The 16,519-nt window shown below is 47.8% G+C and overlaps 1 protein-coding gene across 7 annotated transcripts in view; it reads right to left on the bottom strand.

Annotated features, from left to right (window-relative positions):
* PSD3 (pleckstrin and Sec7 domain containing 3) overlaps nucleotides 1-16,519 on the bottom strand; it is a 492,335-nt gene that overhangs the window by 18,697 nt on the left and 457,119 nt on the right. For all 7 annotated transcript variants that reach the window (XM_010846409.1, XM_010846403.1, XM_010846406.1 and 4 more), the window contains one exon: nucleotides 6,681-6,824. In XM_010846409.1, the coding sequence (XP_010844711.1) occupies nucleotides 6,681-6,824 (144 nt within the window). The remainder of the gene's footprint in view (nucleotides 1-6,680; nucleotides 6,825-16,519) is intronic.

Below are 16,519 nucleotides of genomic sequence, written 5' to 3'. Positions count from 1 at the left end.
CATCTCATCTTTATAGCCAGAAACCGAGGTCCAGAGAAGGACGAGACTAAAGTGGCCTAACTTCCAGGCCATCCCTTTTCCTCATTTCACTGTTTTATAACTGCAAGCTTTTGTGCCCTTTTCTCGCAGACAGTACCTTCACCCCAAGGAGTGATGCTCCTCAGAGCAGACATTTCAGGCGTGAGGATGGATTTAAGGACAGTCACTGCAGGGCCCATGACTGACTCTCTGTTCTGCTTCTCAATCATCTGTTTAAAATGTGATTCAAAGGCTCCCTGTTGCTAAGCTTCTCCTCCCTTCAAAAGCGTGCGTCATCCTTTACAGATGAAAACCCAGAGCTCTGCAGCCCTCGCTCACTGTGCCGTACAAAATGCAATTCCAAACGGCAATGCAAAACCCCTGCCTCTGATGTGAACTGGACTTGGATGTCTGGGCAACTGCTGGACTTGGGTCTCTAGCTTTGGACTCTAACACTTAGTCTTCTACAAGAAAAAAAAAAATTCCTAAACTTCCGCAAGAAGTCAATTAACCTGCCACATCTTAGCTTCTCAGATCCATACATAATCACCTTTGTGCTCTTTTCTATAAAGGAGATGTCACTGGATTTAGGCTAGACTCTGTTCCTGAGACAGACTGGCTGCTAATCTCCTAAGAGGGTGGGGAAATTTCCCTTACTTTCACTCTGGAGGAAGCAAGTGATCATGGCTATCTCTGTACGTTTACACCAAGTCCACTCACAAATTAGCAGCCAGATCGTCTTGTCTCAGTAACACATTTGCCCGGGGACAGCTGGCAGTGCCCTGAGATATGTCCTTGCACTCACTGCTCCTGTGAGAGGAGAAGTGGTCCATAATGCGAAATTACTTATGTGATGTTGACAGATAAAAACTGTGCCATCTGAAGAAACAGAGCTAAGATCACAGTCAGAGAATCTGTTCAAAAAGAAATACATCAAACCGCCCATCCACCCACCTAGCCAACAAATAACCCCACAGTAAAACTGAGGGCTTCCAACCAGAAATGTACTTACGTGCACTTCTCCATACGAGCTGTCTTGAGTCTCCTTCCTGGCACTATATGGAATGTGCTCTTGTTCTCAAGTACATCAGTTTCAGAAGGAACCATGCCATTTTACATACACCAAAAATTAGAAATTCAGAAAAAGATGCAGCATGCCTCAAGAATGTCCTAGATTTTTTTCGATTTAAAATTTAGAGAGATTTACATGTCTTGTTAGAATGGACATTTGCTGTTGCTAAAATTGCACTTCCAGCCATGTGGTTGGTGTGGGTCCTGCCTGCCTTAAGCCATAAGCACTTTCTGCTCCAGGCTGAAATTTAGGAGTGAGCACGCGGCTGAATTCCAGCCCATTCAGCAAGGGGCCTTGGTTCTGCCCTTGAGCAGAACAAAGCTGAGCCATCAGGGACATGGACTTCTCTTCCTGCTGCACTGGAACCTGAGAACACATGTACCTGGAAGTACCCATTTTCTAACCATGAAGAGACAGTTGATTCAAAGCCCATATTCACAGATCTAAGGCATAAAACACATCTAAGTGTCTGCAGCATCTACATAGCAACGGAAAAGTCAACCGCGTTCAGGAGCCAGGCTATGTATACTGGGGGTGGTGGGAGGACCCTGCTGATCTTCCCTGCTGCTGCTGCTGCTGATAAGTCACTTCAGTCGTGTCTGACTCTGTGCGATCCCATAGACGGCAGCCCATCAGGCTCCTCCATCCCTGGGATTCTCCAGGCAAGAACACTGGAGTGGCTTGCCATTTCCTTTTCCAGCTGATCTTCCCTAAACGCATTCAAATCTCAGCACCAACAAATCCAGCACTGTGAGGGCCAAAGAAAATGTTCCAACCTTAGGTCTGCTGGCTCGTGATGCCCTATGCTGCCTGCCAGGTCTCCATGGCGCCACAGTGAACCCGGGAGCTGCTGGGAGCCTGCCCTCAGCACTCGCTCCTCAGTCAGCCTCTGACAGCCCCGTTCAAGAAGCCCAGCCCTTCTAATAGGTTTGAACTGCCAGAGTTGCCCTTTCCCTACTCACGTCTAAGAGTTATTAATAACTTATGCCACTGAAAACATCTTAACTGTCACTTGAAAAACATCCTGGAGCAAACAGTATCTTCACTTCAACTGCAAAGAAACAAAACAAATTTCTGGGGCCAAGTTCAGTGCTGGCAAGGAATTTCTGTAACAGGGCTGTTCCTTTAAGGGCCGAGGGGCATCGGGCAGAGCCCAGGCTCCGGTGTTTTGAGTGGCTGGCGCTTTCTAAGTTTTTATGTGACAAACACCACCCACCTGTCCAACATCCTGATAAATTTCCAAATGTACCAGAAACACGGAGATCGATTCAACATTTTTAAGTGAAAAGGGAACTGAATAGAGTAGAAATAAGTCAAAAGGAAGTGGAGCTATTTCTGATATTTATTTTTTGAAAACTGGGAAATGACAGTGAGTTTCTTACATAGACTTGTGATGCCTAACAACTCTGTCAAAGGTGAGCTTAGACTCCACATGAACCCTTGTAAGCAATCAGTAGCCACAACTTTGGGGAACCAATTCAATCGAGAACAAAGCAATGCTACCCCCAACCCCCGCACTGCATGGGCAGTAAAGACAGAGGCACAAACTTGGTTAACTACAGGCATTCTAAGCGTAGTATGCTGCCTTCTGGAATAGTGCACCGTCTTCTTACAGGCTAAGGCTGAAGTTGATGTAAGTCTCCTTGTTCTTCGCAGACTTTTTATAGACTTCAAAAATAAACAGGGCTTCCCTGGTGGCTTAGTGGTAAAGAATCCACCTGCCAATGCAGGAGACGTGGGTTCTATCCCTGGTCCAGGGAAGTCCTACATGCCGAGGAGCAACTAAGCTCGCGTGCCACAACTCCTGAGCCCGTGCTTAGGGCCCGGGAGGCATGACTCCTGAGCCAAGGTGCCACCACTACTGAAGCCCGCATGGCCTAGAGCCCGTGCTTCACGATGAGAGAAGCCCCTGTAATGAGACGACCATGCACCAAAACTGGAGAGGAGCCCCAGGTCGCTGCAACTAGAGAAAGCCCGTGCATTGCCATGAAGACCCAGGATAGCCAAAAATCAATAAACAATGTAATTCAGTAAAGTTCAACTCCAAACAAAAACCACCCCTGAACCTTCTTATTTACCAGAGTTTCTCATTATTTACTGTCAGTCAGGGTTAAGAGAATCTCTCAGTGCCGCCAATCTGGCCCGCCTGAAGAACCGTTTGCGCTCAGAGCAACCTGGGATATAAACAACTGAATGCATACGGTTAGAAACGACCGTGTTACCACCAAGGACTTAATACTCTAACGGTGAAGGTGCTTTTCTTACCAAGGTGTGAAAATTACAAGCGCTGGTCTGAGACCGCAGGGAGTCCCTACCACGGGAGCAGGTGAGAGAGCGGGCCTGGCGGGGGCTCCTCCCCAGAGACAGGGACGTCGGTGGGGCTCAAGATGCCCTCCGGTCCCTGCCCGTCTGGGGTCACAGGGAACTGCAGACACCGCTGTCTGTTTGACACTTTTGTTTTCAGAGGAGCTACTAAGCTTTCCTCTGATGTTGCCTTTATCCATTCATTTACTCAACAAATACGTATGAGCACTCGGTCCATCTTCTAGAAGCTGAGGAAAGAACAAAGAACAAGTACACAGGAAGGTCCTTGAAGTTCAGACACCCTTGCCCCTACCCCGTGGGGATGATCCGTCACGCTCAGAACCCCCATCTGGGGAACAGGGCAGCCTGAGGGGGAAGCCTGGATGCTCTGAGGGCGTCACTGCAGTACGCGCACAAGACAAAGCCTGGTGGCTGAAAAGTGGAGAGTTAGTTATTCTAACAGCAGAGTGGACCCCACGAGATACACTACTTCAACTTCCAGTTACTGAAAAGTAATGGTTCACTTAAAAAAAAAAGAGACTATTTCACAAAACCCTTTTTAGATAACCTCTAAGAAGCGAGGGGACCATCCGCCTTTCTGGTACACAGGTCAGTGAGGCTCGACAGACACTCCAACACACCCGACGTGTTACCATATGGGAAGATGTTCACGAGCCAAAGTCCTGGAACGCAACCTTCACACTCCTTGATATTACGATTTGATGAAAGCAAGACGTACCCCCACAAAGGCTCGTCTAAAGCTCATGTCAGGAAATGGAAATGCTGGCTTTGGCTGGGTTACATTTTTGGAAAAGGGGCTCCAAGAAGAGGTTCAAAGCAGGGGGGCATCTAGCAGGGCGACCCTTCTTTGGTCCTGCGGCAACCCCGGCCTCCTGGGTACAGACTCGCAGCCTTAGAGCCAAGGGCTCAGAGCGAGGTGTTGCGGGCTGGCAGCAGGGGCCTGAGGAGCTGGGAAATTAATCAGCATGTGTGAAACCAACAGACTGGCAGCTGAAAGCCACTCCAGACGTGTGAAGAATTGTGATAGATTTCTGAGGACTCCCATTTCCCAAGAATGAACAGGTGCGGACAAAGATGAGCCGCTTAGTAAATTTGTTTTTTAAAAAGTATTTTTTCAAGAAGTCTTTGGCTGGGAAGGCTTCCAAAGTTTTAGCTAATAAGCTTTCATCTTTAATAAAAAGAAGATTTTTCTTCATCTGAACAGAGCAAGGACTTGCTTAACCATGAAGAAAACTGGTACATGGATCTTCACGGCACCAAATGCCACATTTTATAACTCCAAAATCTAAGACTTTTAAAAGCTTCCATGAAACCCTGTCCAATTCATCGAGCGAGCACAGGGCAGAGATGTGAAGAGGACCCGAGGCCCCTGCTCTCGAGGGCTCACAGTCTCGGGAGGCAGACGCTGTGGGACTGGCCACAGATGCAAAGACCCTGAAGCCACCTCAACAGGAGCCCCCAAGCAGGACGGGGACCGGCAGGCTGAGAGCAGGCTTTTCACAGGAGGGGTCTGGGGTGCACCCTGAAAGACGAACAGGACTCTCAGAAATGAAAGGAGGGGAGGGCAGCTGGGGCAGAGCAAAGCACCTGGTGGTCAAAAGGTAAAGGGTCTGCCTGCAGCGCAGGAGACGGGTTCAGGCCCTGGGTCTGGAAGACCCCCTGCAGAAGGAAATAGCAACCCACGCCAGTATTCTGGTCTGGAGAATCCCATGGACAGAGGAGCCTGGCGGGCTACAGTTCATGGGGTCTCAAAGAGAAGGACACGACTGAGCAGCTCACTTTCCTTTTTTCTTTTCACAGTAGATGAACAAAGGCATAATAGCAAGTCTGGAGGGCAAAGTAGCAGAAAGATGGCTGATCTCATGGCGGTCGTGGTGGGAAGACCTGTGTTGTGGACAGACAGAAGGAACCCAGATACTCTCAGATTAAGGACTGGACTTTATTTGAAGGTAAATTGTTGGGGGAGGTGAAGGGGAAAACCAAGGGCAGCTGTTGACAGAAGCATGCCTTAGGAAACTGCCAGGATGGGTAGGATGGGCTGAAGACAGAAGCGCCACTGGGTTCAGGAGAGGTGAAAACCCTGGGCCCTGGGCAGAGGGGGCCGAAAGGCAAGGCTGAGAGAGGGCAGGAGAGGCAGCAGTGCTGGGCGCTGGTGTCTGAGTAGGTCTGGGGCGGTGGGTCAGGGCGAGGGCACTCAGATGATGCTGTGTTTCAAGCCCAAGGAAGAAGCATGATTGTAAGATGGGAAAGAAGATGAAGATGAATACACCAGATCTACAAAGCAAAAGAAGAGCTAAAGACAGATTCAACACACTCCACAGAAAAAAAGTTATGTAAAAATTAAAAGATAACTGTTCTTTATTTTGGACTAAGCCCATGTACTTAAAATCAAGGATCCTTTCAGTGTCTTCAAGTGGCAGCTGATGGGGTAGTCACAGTTAAAACATAACCTTGACACTCACCGGGGAGAAAATGTAGCTGAAGGTGCTTACATGCTAAGTCACTTCAGTCATGTCTTTGCCACCCTATGGACTGCAGCCCGCCAGGCTCATCTGTCCATGGGGTTCTCCAGGCAAGAATACTGGAGTGGGTTGCCACGCCCTCTTCCAGGGGATCTCCCCGACTCAGAGATTGAAACTGCGTCTCTTACGTCTCCTGCATGGGCAGGCAGGTTGGTAACACGGTGCTTTCAACTCGCTTTTAGATTTTCCATCTTTCCAGATTGTACGGATCCTCCCCATTCCGTTTAGCGGCCACACGTGCTGGGTACTGGATGTGCCACGACTTGGTTTCCCAGCCTCCGTGTGAAGGGCGGGAGCGGCAGAGGAGAGCTGCCTCTGTTGCCTAGCAGCCAGAGCGCGCACGGAAGACGCGCCACGGCACCCCGCAGCTTGTTTCCTCCGCGGTACTTTTTCTGACTCAGACTCTGCTGGAAGAGATGCAGAAATAGAGAAAGCGGCTGCCCACCCCGGCATGTCCATCGACTGTTGTTGTTGTGTTTTTTTTTGTCTCACAGCCAGCACACGCTATTCCAACCAGCAGGCGATTTGCTTTTTAAGCATAAAAACTGACAGTTATTCTTTGATGCTTAAATAGAACCATGAACAGGAGGGGCCACCGTGACCGAGACCCCGCCCGGAGCTCCGGGAGAGGGACGGTCAAGGTGTGTTGCCCACAGATACGGTAGCTATAAAACAACCTGCCTCCTGGAAACACTGTGAGATAGCTCAGGTGACAAGCATTGTGACATTTAGGTTCAACACACCTCAAACTCCAGGTAGTGGTCTTTGAGCTTGTACTCGTCCACCTCCTTGGCCTTAACCTTCTTGTCCGGCGGGTAGGAGCGGTGCTCCGCCAGCTCCGTGGTGATCTGCCTCAGCTTGCTCTCGTGAGATTTCAGCTGCTCCTCCTGCAGGGGAGCATGAAGCCATTGAGCATCCAGAAAACGGAATCAGTAAACAGTTGCAGTTTTAAAAGACCCCTCATGATGAGTGACTTTCATTCATCCAACATGCCTCTGTGCCACGTTCCACCAGCTTTCTCAGCAGGGTCCACGTGTACCTTCTGTCCACTGAAAAAGACAGTCACAACCTAAAAGTTGAGAGTTATGTTCCATTCGGTGGGAATTTTTAGGACTCCAAGCCCAGGAGACAGCATCTCAAAGGACCCTGAGAGAACTGCTCCGAGGAGGTGAGGGGAGGAGTCAGGTCATACACAAGTTTTGCAACAAAGGACAAGTAGTCTTACAGTCAAAAGACTACTGTTGGAGGAAACCAGATATCCCAAGTTAAGGAATTTAGTGCTTTTCTAGGTATGGGAAGATGTGAGAGTCTCTGCCCACTGACATTTCTTTCATTGCATCTCAGCTATCCTAGGCCAGGATTCTGTGTTTTTCACATCCTGAGCTAACCCTGGGCTCCCCGTAGGGAGTGGCTGCAGTCTGATGGCTGTTAGATGGCAGCTGTTAGATCTCAGGCACTCTGCTCTTTCCCGAGTATCCTTAGGCTCTCTTTGGAGGGCTGATGACTGTGACATCCTTGTTTACTGACAGGGCAGGAAACACTTCATTTCTCACGTTGAAAAACGGTACCCAGGGCCAAGGCCAGCCTCCCCAGCCAGGCCCCTGGTCTCCTGAGAGAGACTCCAACAGGAGTAGCATGGAGCACCCGTGCTAAGGGCCGCAGGATCGGACTCCTCCATGCCATGACCTCAGCAGGGCTGTCCTGTCACTATGGGTGAAGGCCTACCCAAATACTTTCCTTTTTGAGACAACCAATGCTTTCAAGAATAATTTTCTGAAGGCTGTTATTCTAAAAACTGTAGTAACCCATGCTTTTCCCTCCCAAATAGTAGAGGTTCTGATGTTGCTCAACTACAAATTTACTGAGGCACATTTAACTTGTTCTCTGGTTGCTATGGGCTGTTATAAATGATGCTACATCCTTATAAAAGTTGCCCAGTGACTTATGAGCAAGGTGTTCCTATAGCATGCAGGCACATCTCGCTTTATTGCACTTTGCAGATAATGTGTTTTTTTTCAAACTGAAGGTTTGTGGAAACCCTGTGTGGAGCAGGTCTACTGATGCCATTTTTCTAACACTGCTCACTTTGGGTCTCTGTGCCACATTTGGCATCACTCAAAATATTTCAAACCTGTTCATCATAATTACTTTGTTACAGTGGTCTGAGATCACTGATCCTTGCTGATACCACTACAGCTTCATGGAAGGCTCGGACAATGATGGTTAATACTGAGCAATAAAACATGGCTTCACTAAGGTAGATCCATTGTTTTTCTGGACACAATGCTCTTACATACTTAATAGGCTGGGGTGTAGTATAAGCATGACATTATATGCGCTGAGAAACCAAAAAAGTGTGTGACTTGCTTTATTGAGATATTTATTTTATTGCAATGGTCTGAAACCAAATCAACAATGTCTCTGAAATCTGTGGTCACCAAGAGGTGAAGTTTCTGGGTTTTAGAACATGCACATCTTTAAGCTAAGTTGCTTCAGTCATGTCCGACTCTGTGCAACCCCATAGACAGCAGCCCACCAGGCCCCGATGTCCCTGGGATTCTCCAGGCAAGAACACTGGAGTGGGCTGCCATTTCCTTCTCCAATGCATAAAAGAGAAAAGTCAAAGTGAAGTCGCTCAGTCGTGTCCGACTCTTCGCGACCCCGTGGACTGCAGCCCACCAGGCTCTTCCATCCATGGATTTTCCAGGCAAGAGTACTGGAGTGGGGTGCCATATCCTTCTCCGACACATCTTTAATATAATGGTAAACTGTTTTTCAAGTGTTTCCACCAGCTTACATTTCCACAGTAGGCTTGCAGATTCCCACTGTTCTACACCCTTGCCAAAACTTGACGTGACATCAAACTTGCAAATTGTTACTAATTTCATGGGTATAAAATGATTTCAATTTACATTTTCCTGATTGCAAGTAAGGACAAACACTTTCATATGTTTACAGGACTTCCTCTTCTGTGATCTGGCTGCTGAAATACTGGACCCATTTTTCTATTGAGTCCAGATGTGTAAAGTATAGTGATTTGTAGTTTATAGCTTATAGTGTATAGTTTGGGTGGTCGTGGTGGTTTAATTGCTAAGTCGAGTCTGACTCTTTGTGACCCCATGGCTCTGCTGTCCATGGGATTCTCCAGGCAAGAATACTGGTTTGCCATGGGTTGCCATTTCCTACTCTGGGGGGTCTTCCCAACCCAGGAATCAAACCCCGTCTCTGGTATTGCAGGCAGATTCTTTACTGACTGAGCTACAAGGGAAGCCAGTGTATAATTTATTCACAGTCAAATAAATGTCAAAATTCAATGTGCAGTGCTTTATTCCAACTTCACTGACTTCATGAAGAATCAAGGAAATAATCTCAAAATAACGATATTTTAAAATCACCTCGTGCCAATGATGCAAAACCTGGATAGAATCATGAGGAAATATCAGTCAAATCCATATTAAGAGATTTTCTATAAAATAAATGGCTTGTAATCTTTAAAAATGTCAAGATCATTAAAGTCAAGGGAAAGGCAGAAAAGAAAATTATACTCCTTAAATTTATTTTGACTAATGAAATAAAAATTCCAAGTGGCTCTTATGGGCATAGATAGGTACAGACTGCAAATTACCCCAAGGTTAGAATCCCACAACAGAGAGATTTTCCTGATAAAAACAGATGTAAAAACAGAGAAGCAGGAAGGCAACAGCCCAAGATGCAGCGTGCTCCCAGCCTCACACGGACGGTTATACCTGTAATATCCACAGGGAAGATGGACCAGCAGGAACCTCCCTGTTTTCTTCCCTTTTATCTTTGCTCTCGCAATCCATTAGGGGAGCGGGCAGGCCACTCTCATGGGACAACACTGATGAAAGGGTTCTCACAGAAGGCAGAAATGCACCAAAGTTCAATGAAAAGGAACAGACAGCAAATGGCAGGCACCCGCTGAGACGGTTTCACATTAGGAAGTCACAACTTAAATATCAGCGTTAAACAAAGGATGCAGGAAAAACTACTGCTATCTGTCAACAGACGTACATTGGTAGTACTTTTGATCGCACATACAATGAAATTTTATCCAAAAGGCAAGTTTCAAATGATGTCACTTAATATTGAATTTTTTCCTACTTATAGTTTGACTTTGAAGAAAATTTCATATTTTCCTTTAAAATACCAAACTCTAATCTCACGAAGAGACGTCTTAGCTGATGAGGTGATGGGCACAGGTAACCTAGCTGCTCATGACCTCGCAGTGAGTCCAGGGCTGAGATAGGGCCAAAGCCTCCCCTTCGAGGCTCAGCTGGATGGTTCTGCTGCCAGCCAGGCACAAGTCAGCTCCGCATCCTTTTATATCAAGCACAAGGCTCAGGGAGGGGAGGGAAGCTTGAGGTGGACACAGCTGTCCACCTGCACACCTACTAGGCGACAGGCACTGTGTGTGTGTGTGTTTGTGTGTGTGTGTGTGTGTGTGTGCGTACACGCACGTGCGCTCAGTCCTGTCTCTCTGTGACCCCATGGACTGTAGCCCTCCAGGCTCCTCTGTCTATGGGTTTCTCCAGGCAAGAACACTGCAGTGGGTTGCCATGCCCTTCTCCAGGGGATCTTCTGGACTCAGGGATTGAATCTGCATCTCTTGTGTCTCCTGCACTGTACTCAGTGCTTTTTTCGCTGTGGAATACACAATCCCAGGAACTCAATAGTGAAAGAGACCCTGGCTTTCGTCACCCCTCTAACCTCTTCCTCTTGGAAGCCATGGAGATCCAAAAAGATCAAGTTCTTGCTGGAGGCCCCAGGGGTAAAGGCAGAGGAGCAGCAGCCCCATTCTCCCAACTCTGAGCCTCTAGACAACTGTTTAAAACCCAAAGAGCTGCTGAAAACACGAGCTTCAAAACCGTCTGCTCCCTCCTGGACCAGCGCTGACCTCAGCTGTCAAGGCTGTCAGTAAACTCATCCGTCCTCATCTGCCTTCTCTCCCGCGGCTCCCAGACACCCAGGTGTTAACCCAGATCCTCTCTCCAATTCCATTCAGAGCCAGAATCCCCAGCTGTCACAGCCTCTTCCACTTCTCTATCTATAGCACTTAAATGTCCATGTGTGTGCGCGTGCTAAGTCCCTTCAGTCGTGTCCAACTCTTTGTGACCCCACGGACTGTGACCCACCAGGCTCCTCTGTCCATGGAGATTCTCCAGGCAAGAATACTGCAGTGGGTCACCATGCCCTCCTCCAGGGGATCTTCCTGACCCAGGAATCGAACCCGTGTCTCCTATGGGTCCTGCACTGCAGGCGGATTCTCTACCACTGAACCACTGGAGAAGCTTAAATGTCCACACCACATGCTTATTAACAAAACATACCCGAACCTCTGTAAATTTTATCTTCCTTACTGATTACAAGCTCTCTGAAGGCAGAGAGAGGTCATTTCCCCTTCTCTCAGCTCCTGGGGGTCTAGTATGGTGCTGGGTGGGGGGAGAGCAAGAGGCATGGTTCTGGCTTGTAGAAGTCACTTAACCAACATCCAGCACCTAGGAGCTGAAGATGAGTCTTAGCTCTTTTTATAATGTCCACACACCTCACAAGCCACCTGACATTTGGTCCCCTTAGGAAACGAGCTGAATAAATGGACTCTTTTTTTTTTTTTTTTTAAGGGGGAAGGTAGAGAGGGAGACCTCAGACTGTTTGCTTGTGCTGTTTTAAAGTAGACATGGTTTAGGAGATAATGACATTTCTAGGAATCTGCCGGCAATTAACGATTCAAATTGCTAAATGCTGCAGCTTCATCAAACCTGAGCTGCAGGAATTTAGACTAAAGAACACCTGCCTTCAAAGCAGCGGTCCAAAGGGACAATTGCTGAAAGCCCCACCAGGAAGACTGTTTCATTGTTTCACTTTTAAGACCCTTTAAAGACCTGAAGGAGTGTTTGCTGAGCTTCAGCATAATAACCTAGTTGTCTGATTGAGCACTTGGTATACGTTACATTGTTGTTGTTTTAGTCCTTAAGTTGTATCAGACTCTGCAACCCCATGGACTGTAGCTAGCCAGGCTCCTCTAACCATGGCATTTCCAGGCAAGAACACTGGAATGGGCTGCCATCTCCTACTCCAGGGGATCTTCCTGACCCAGGGATCAAACCTGCATCTCCTGGCAGGAGGATTCTTTACTACTGAGCCACAAAGGAAGCCCACCCATATGTTACATACAGCTCTCTAAGAAATGAATATGAAAGCTGTCTATTCTGAAAAAGTGTGGAACACTGTAGTCCAAGTTCACGCCAAGGAGTCTAGACTGTGTTTTGTTGCTAATAGTGAGCCAGTTTTGGTTACATGACACCGAAGGAATCCTATTTTAGCCAGCACTGTGCAGGATGGATTGAAGAGAAACAAGAGTTGGACAAGAGGGACCTCAACCGGTTCTAGGAACAGGCTGCCAGAGCTCTCCAAAGCGGGGTGTGTGCACCCCAGGCAAGGTGACCCGCTGGGGAGAAATTTTTTAAATCAGCATTGAGGCATAATTCACACTTTACTATACAAAGCTCCCATGTGAAATGTACAATTTAGAGCTCTTAAATATATTCCCAGGGCTGTGAAACCATTGCATTTAATTTTATGACATTTTAGTTCCCCTAAAAGGAACCTTTTGGAATGGAATCACATGATATGCTCTTTTGTGGCTGGCTTTTCACGTAGCACGGTTCCCAAGGCTCGTCCACACTGGGGTGTCAGCGCTGCATTCTTTAACGGCTGAATCAAGCCCCGTGTGTGGCTAGGTAACATCTCATTCATCCAAGCAGCAGCCGGTGCCCGTGTCCACCTTAGGTTGTTATGAACAATACTGCCGTGAACAGTCGTGTAAGTTTTTATGTGAGTGCATGTTTGCATTCTCCTGTTATCAAAGTAGGAGTGAAACTGCTGTTAAACATGTCTATATTTAATCATTTGGTAAACCACCAAAGTGTTTACATTCCTAGCAGCAATATGTGAGAGTTGCAATTTCTCCATAACCTCACCACTACATTACTTTTCATAAAAAATTAAAAAATGTATAGCCATCCTAGTGGAATCTCATGATTCTGATTTGTATTCCCTTAATGACTAATGACGTTCAGCATTTCTTATGTTATATTGATAGTAGGACATGTAAGACATTTTATTAAAAAGATTCAATACAAATATTGAAGGATACCTACTCAAATATTTAGTACTGACAAGGCAAAGGATCCAAAAAATCAGGACACCAGAGGTCAAGGTGACCAGAGTCTGGCTGAGGGACATGGGTATGGTAGAAAGATGTTTAGGAAGAAGGAGTGGCTGGACTGAGCGTGTGACCCTGAGTGGGTGGGCAGGCGGGGCTCTGGCCAGCGAGGGACATGCCCGGAAAAGGATGCCATCGTCGGGAGTCTCCGCTCCTCATGACCGCCATGCAGGAGGTCACCAAGAAGGCGGGTGGGTCAGCCGGTGACCCTGGAGCTGGCGCTGGGCCATCGGAGGCTCCTCACCCAGCCCCCGACCTCGGGATGTGCCTTCTTGCCTTCCCCATGCTAGGAGCTGCCCCAGGTTGTGGCCTTGAGACAGCAGGTGGTACTGGGACCATCTGGACCAATGACTGAATCCAGTCAAGGCTCCTCATAAACTTCAAGATCCTGGGGGCAGGTGCAGGGTCGGCTTGTCTCTCAGTTACTCCAGACTCATCAGTAAGCTCCCGTGCGCATTAAACCCGCCTCGAGCAGCCCGCAGTGGCTGCCCATCTCTGGCCTCCCCTGGCCGTCCTCACGCAGGGCCAGTCTGTGAACCAACGCCGCCCCGTCTCCCGGGCCTCGGCATGGCTGCCCCGCGGTCAAACCATGGGATGGATAACACGAGGCTGGAAGCAAACACAGCACTCTCCTGTCTGTGATCCGTGCTAACACAAGGCCTGGCCCTCCACAGGGAGCACTCGGTGGGCATCCAGAGTCAGCCTCTAACGGGACCATGGCTGGGAGTCAAAGAGGGAAACAGGACAAGGCAGTGGGGGAGACCACCCCTGCAGGAGGCGTGGTCTCCAGGGGATGCGCGGGAGGGAGCCAGGTACGTTGCACGGTGGGGTCTCTGATCTGCAGGGCAGGTGGCTGGGCACAGGGTGGGTCTTAGAAACACATACATTCCTGGGGACCCTGGCTGAGACCTGATGGATGGAGGAGTGGTCGGAGATGAGAAAGGTGCATTTTAGGTAAGTCCCCTGGTAAATTATGTGCATTAATGTTTGAAAATGACTACCTGATGAGTAGAAAAGGAGGCCCGAAAGATCCTATAGATGGCCAGCCACGAAGTCCTAAGTCTGGAGTGCTACATGGAAGGAGAAGCAAAACTTAAAAGATTTTCACACCAGTCTCTTCACCTGCGACAGGAAGAGAAATGTGCTCTGGCAACACAGCCGCAAAAGCAACTACGAGAAGGCGACTCCTCCCACACAGCAGAGCTGCTCACAGAGAACCCTGCCACACTGACAGTCATCGATTTCAGGAGCAGTGGCTAATATGCTTTGGAGAGGAGACAGGAATAAAATTAAAGAGAAGCTTGCAAATGACAGGGTGATGAACAGTGTCTTTAAAAGCACCAATCTTCTAATTGAATATTTCGTTTTTTCCTAATACTGGTTAACTTTTTTTTTCTCACCCTGGTAATACGTCTATTTTGTAGACTGAAATTACCCAAGTGGTCTGGCATGCTGGGGAGGGGCAGCAGGCTGTGCAGGAGGGAAAGATGGCCGGGCCAGAGCGGTGGCTGCAGACGGTGGGGGCTGTGGCCCCGAGGGGCGCCGGGCAGTGCCCGGAGCCAGTCCTGGTTGTCACAAAGCGGGGTGATACTGGCACTGAGTGGGCAGAGGCTGCGAACACCACTCAGCACCCTACGACCCACAACGACGCATGGCTCAGGGCCCAGGTTGGCAGGGCCGAGGCCGAGAACCTGCCCGGGGTGAAGGGGAAGCCTCACCCTGAATGCGGGGAGGCCTGGGGGGCATCCAGACACGCCTCCCGGGTTCGAGGAGGGTGACTGTGACTCAGCAAAGCGGAAGGTGCCCAGACATCTGGAGCAGACGGTCTGCACACCAGCACCCTCCCCTTCTCTAATCTGCTCTTGATCATGAGCTGGCTTCCACATATTTGCTTCTAATTCTCCGATTACTCTCAAGGGCAAGGCACATTCTCCATAGGTGGTAAACAAACATGATGACCTGGGCAAAAAATGTACAGAGCTAGTGATAGAAAGAATCTTAAAAAACAGTCTAGACAATCTCCTCGTTTTCCAGAAGGAAAACTGAGGCCCACAAAGTCTCAGTGACTCACCTGTCTGGGGGTGGGGGGTGGGGGTGGCATCATTGTTTTTTTTTTTTTTTTAACAAAGAAATTAAATTCCTGAAAGGGTTTGGTCATCTTATGTGACACAGAGGATGCTTCTTGCTGGTCACTACTTGCTTGTTTAAAATTGTGAACTCACCATTTTGATCACATTACATATGTATTTTTTTATACTTCTGTGTTCAAAATGAGGAAAAATATAAAAAATGTTATGCATTTCATTTTAAATTCCAATGTAGGGCATTTGTTTAAAATAAGAGACTGCCATGACAAAGGTGGTGGGGTCTTGTGGTAAAAATACACAAATGAATAAACACACTCATTTTCACATATAAGTGACTAACCAATGAATGTACACATGTAGTCACTGTAGTCTTGTCTGATCCTCTGCGACCCCATGGACTGTAGCCCACCAGGCTCCTCTGTCCATGGGATTCTCCAGGCAAGAATACTGGAGTGGGCTGCCATGCCTTCCTCCAGGGAATCTTCCTGACCCAGGGAATGAATCCGTGGCTCTTGTGTCTCCTGCACTGCCAGGTGGGTTCTTTACCACTAGAGCCACCTGGGAAGCCCTACCAATGTACAGCCCACACACAAATAGGACAGAAGCATACTTTCCCCTGGTGGCTTACAGCGTAAAGAATCCACCTGCGATGTGGGGGACCTAGGTTGGATCTCTGGGTTGGATCCCCTGGAGAAGGGAACAGGTACCCATGGGGTCGCAAAAAGTCAGATATGACTGAGCTACTTTCAATTACTCACTCACATTTTCCAAGTAGAAAATAAATAGAAATGTAGGTTCCACAGTGAGAAAAGAGCAAGGAAAAGCTCACATGTTGTTCTAAAGTTACTAATGTTCCTCTTTAACTTCAGATCACCTTTTACCCCAGATCTTTTACAGGAGTAATGGCGAGAAAGACCAATCTATTGAAAAATACCAACTGGAAAACTCCTAGTGAAATTAATAAAATAAAACTCAAGCTTTGAAAGTATTTTTGCCTCAAGTTGTTCAACTGTTTTTCTCTCCTCTAACCTTGTGTAATAATATAAAGAAAACTGAGCACCAAAGAATCGATGCTTTTGAACTCCGGTGTTGCAAAAGATTCTTGAGAATCCCTTGGACTGCAAGAAGATCCAACCACTCAATCCTAAAGGATATCAGTCCTGAATATTCATTGGAAGGACTGATGCTGAAGCTGAAACTCCAATACTTTGGCCACTTGATGTGAAGAACTAACTCATTTGAAAAGACCCTG

This window comes from Bison bison, unplaced genomic scaffold, assembly GCF_000754665.1.
Source record: "Bison bison bison isolate TAMUID 2011002044 unplaced genomic scaffold, Bison_UMD1.0 scf7180017864236, whole genome shotgun sequence".
Lineage (NCBI taxonomy): Eukaryota > Metazoa > Chordata > Mammalia > Artiodactyla > Bovidae > Bison > Bison bison.
The sequence above is the reverse complement of the archived record's forward strand: the minus strand, read 5'-3'. Positions and strand labels throughout refer to the sequence as shown.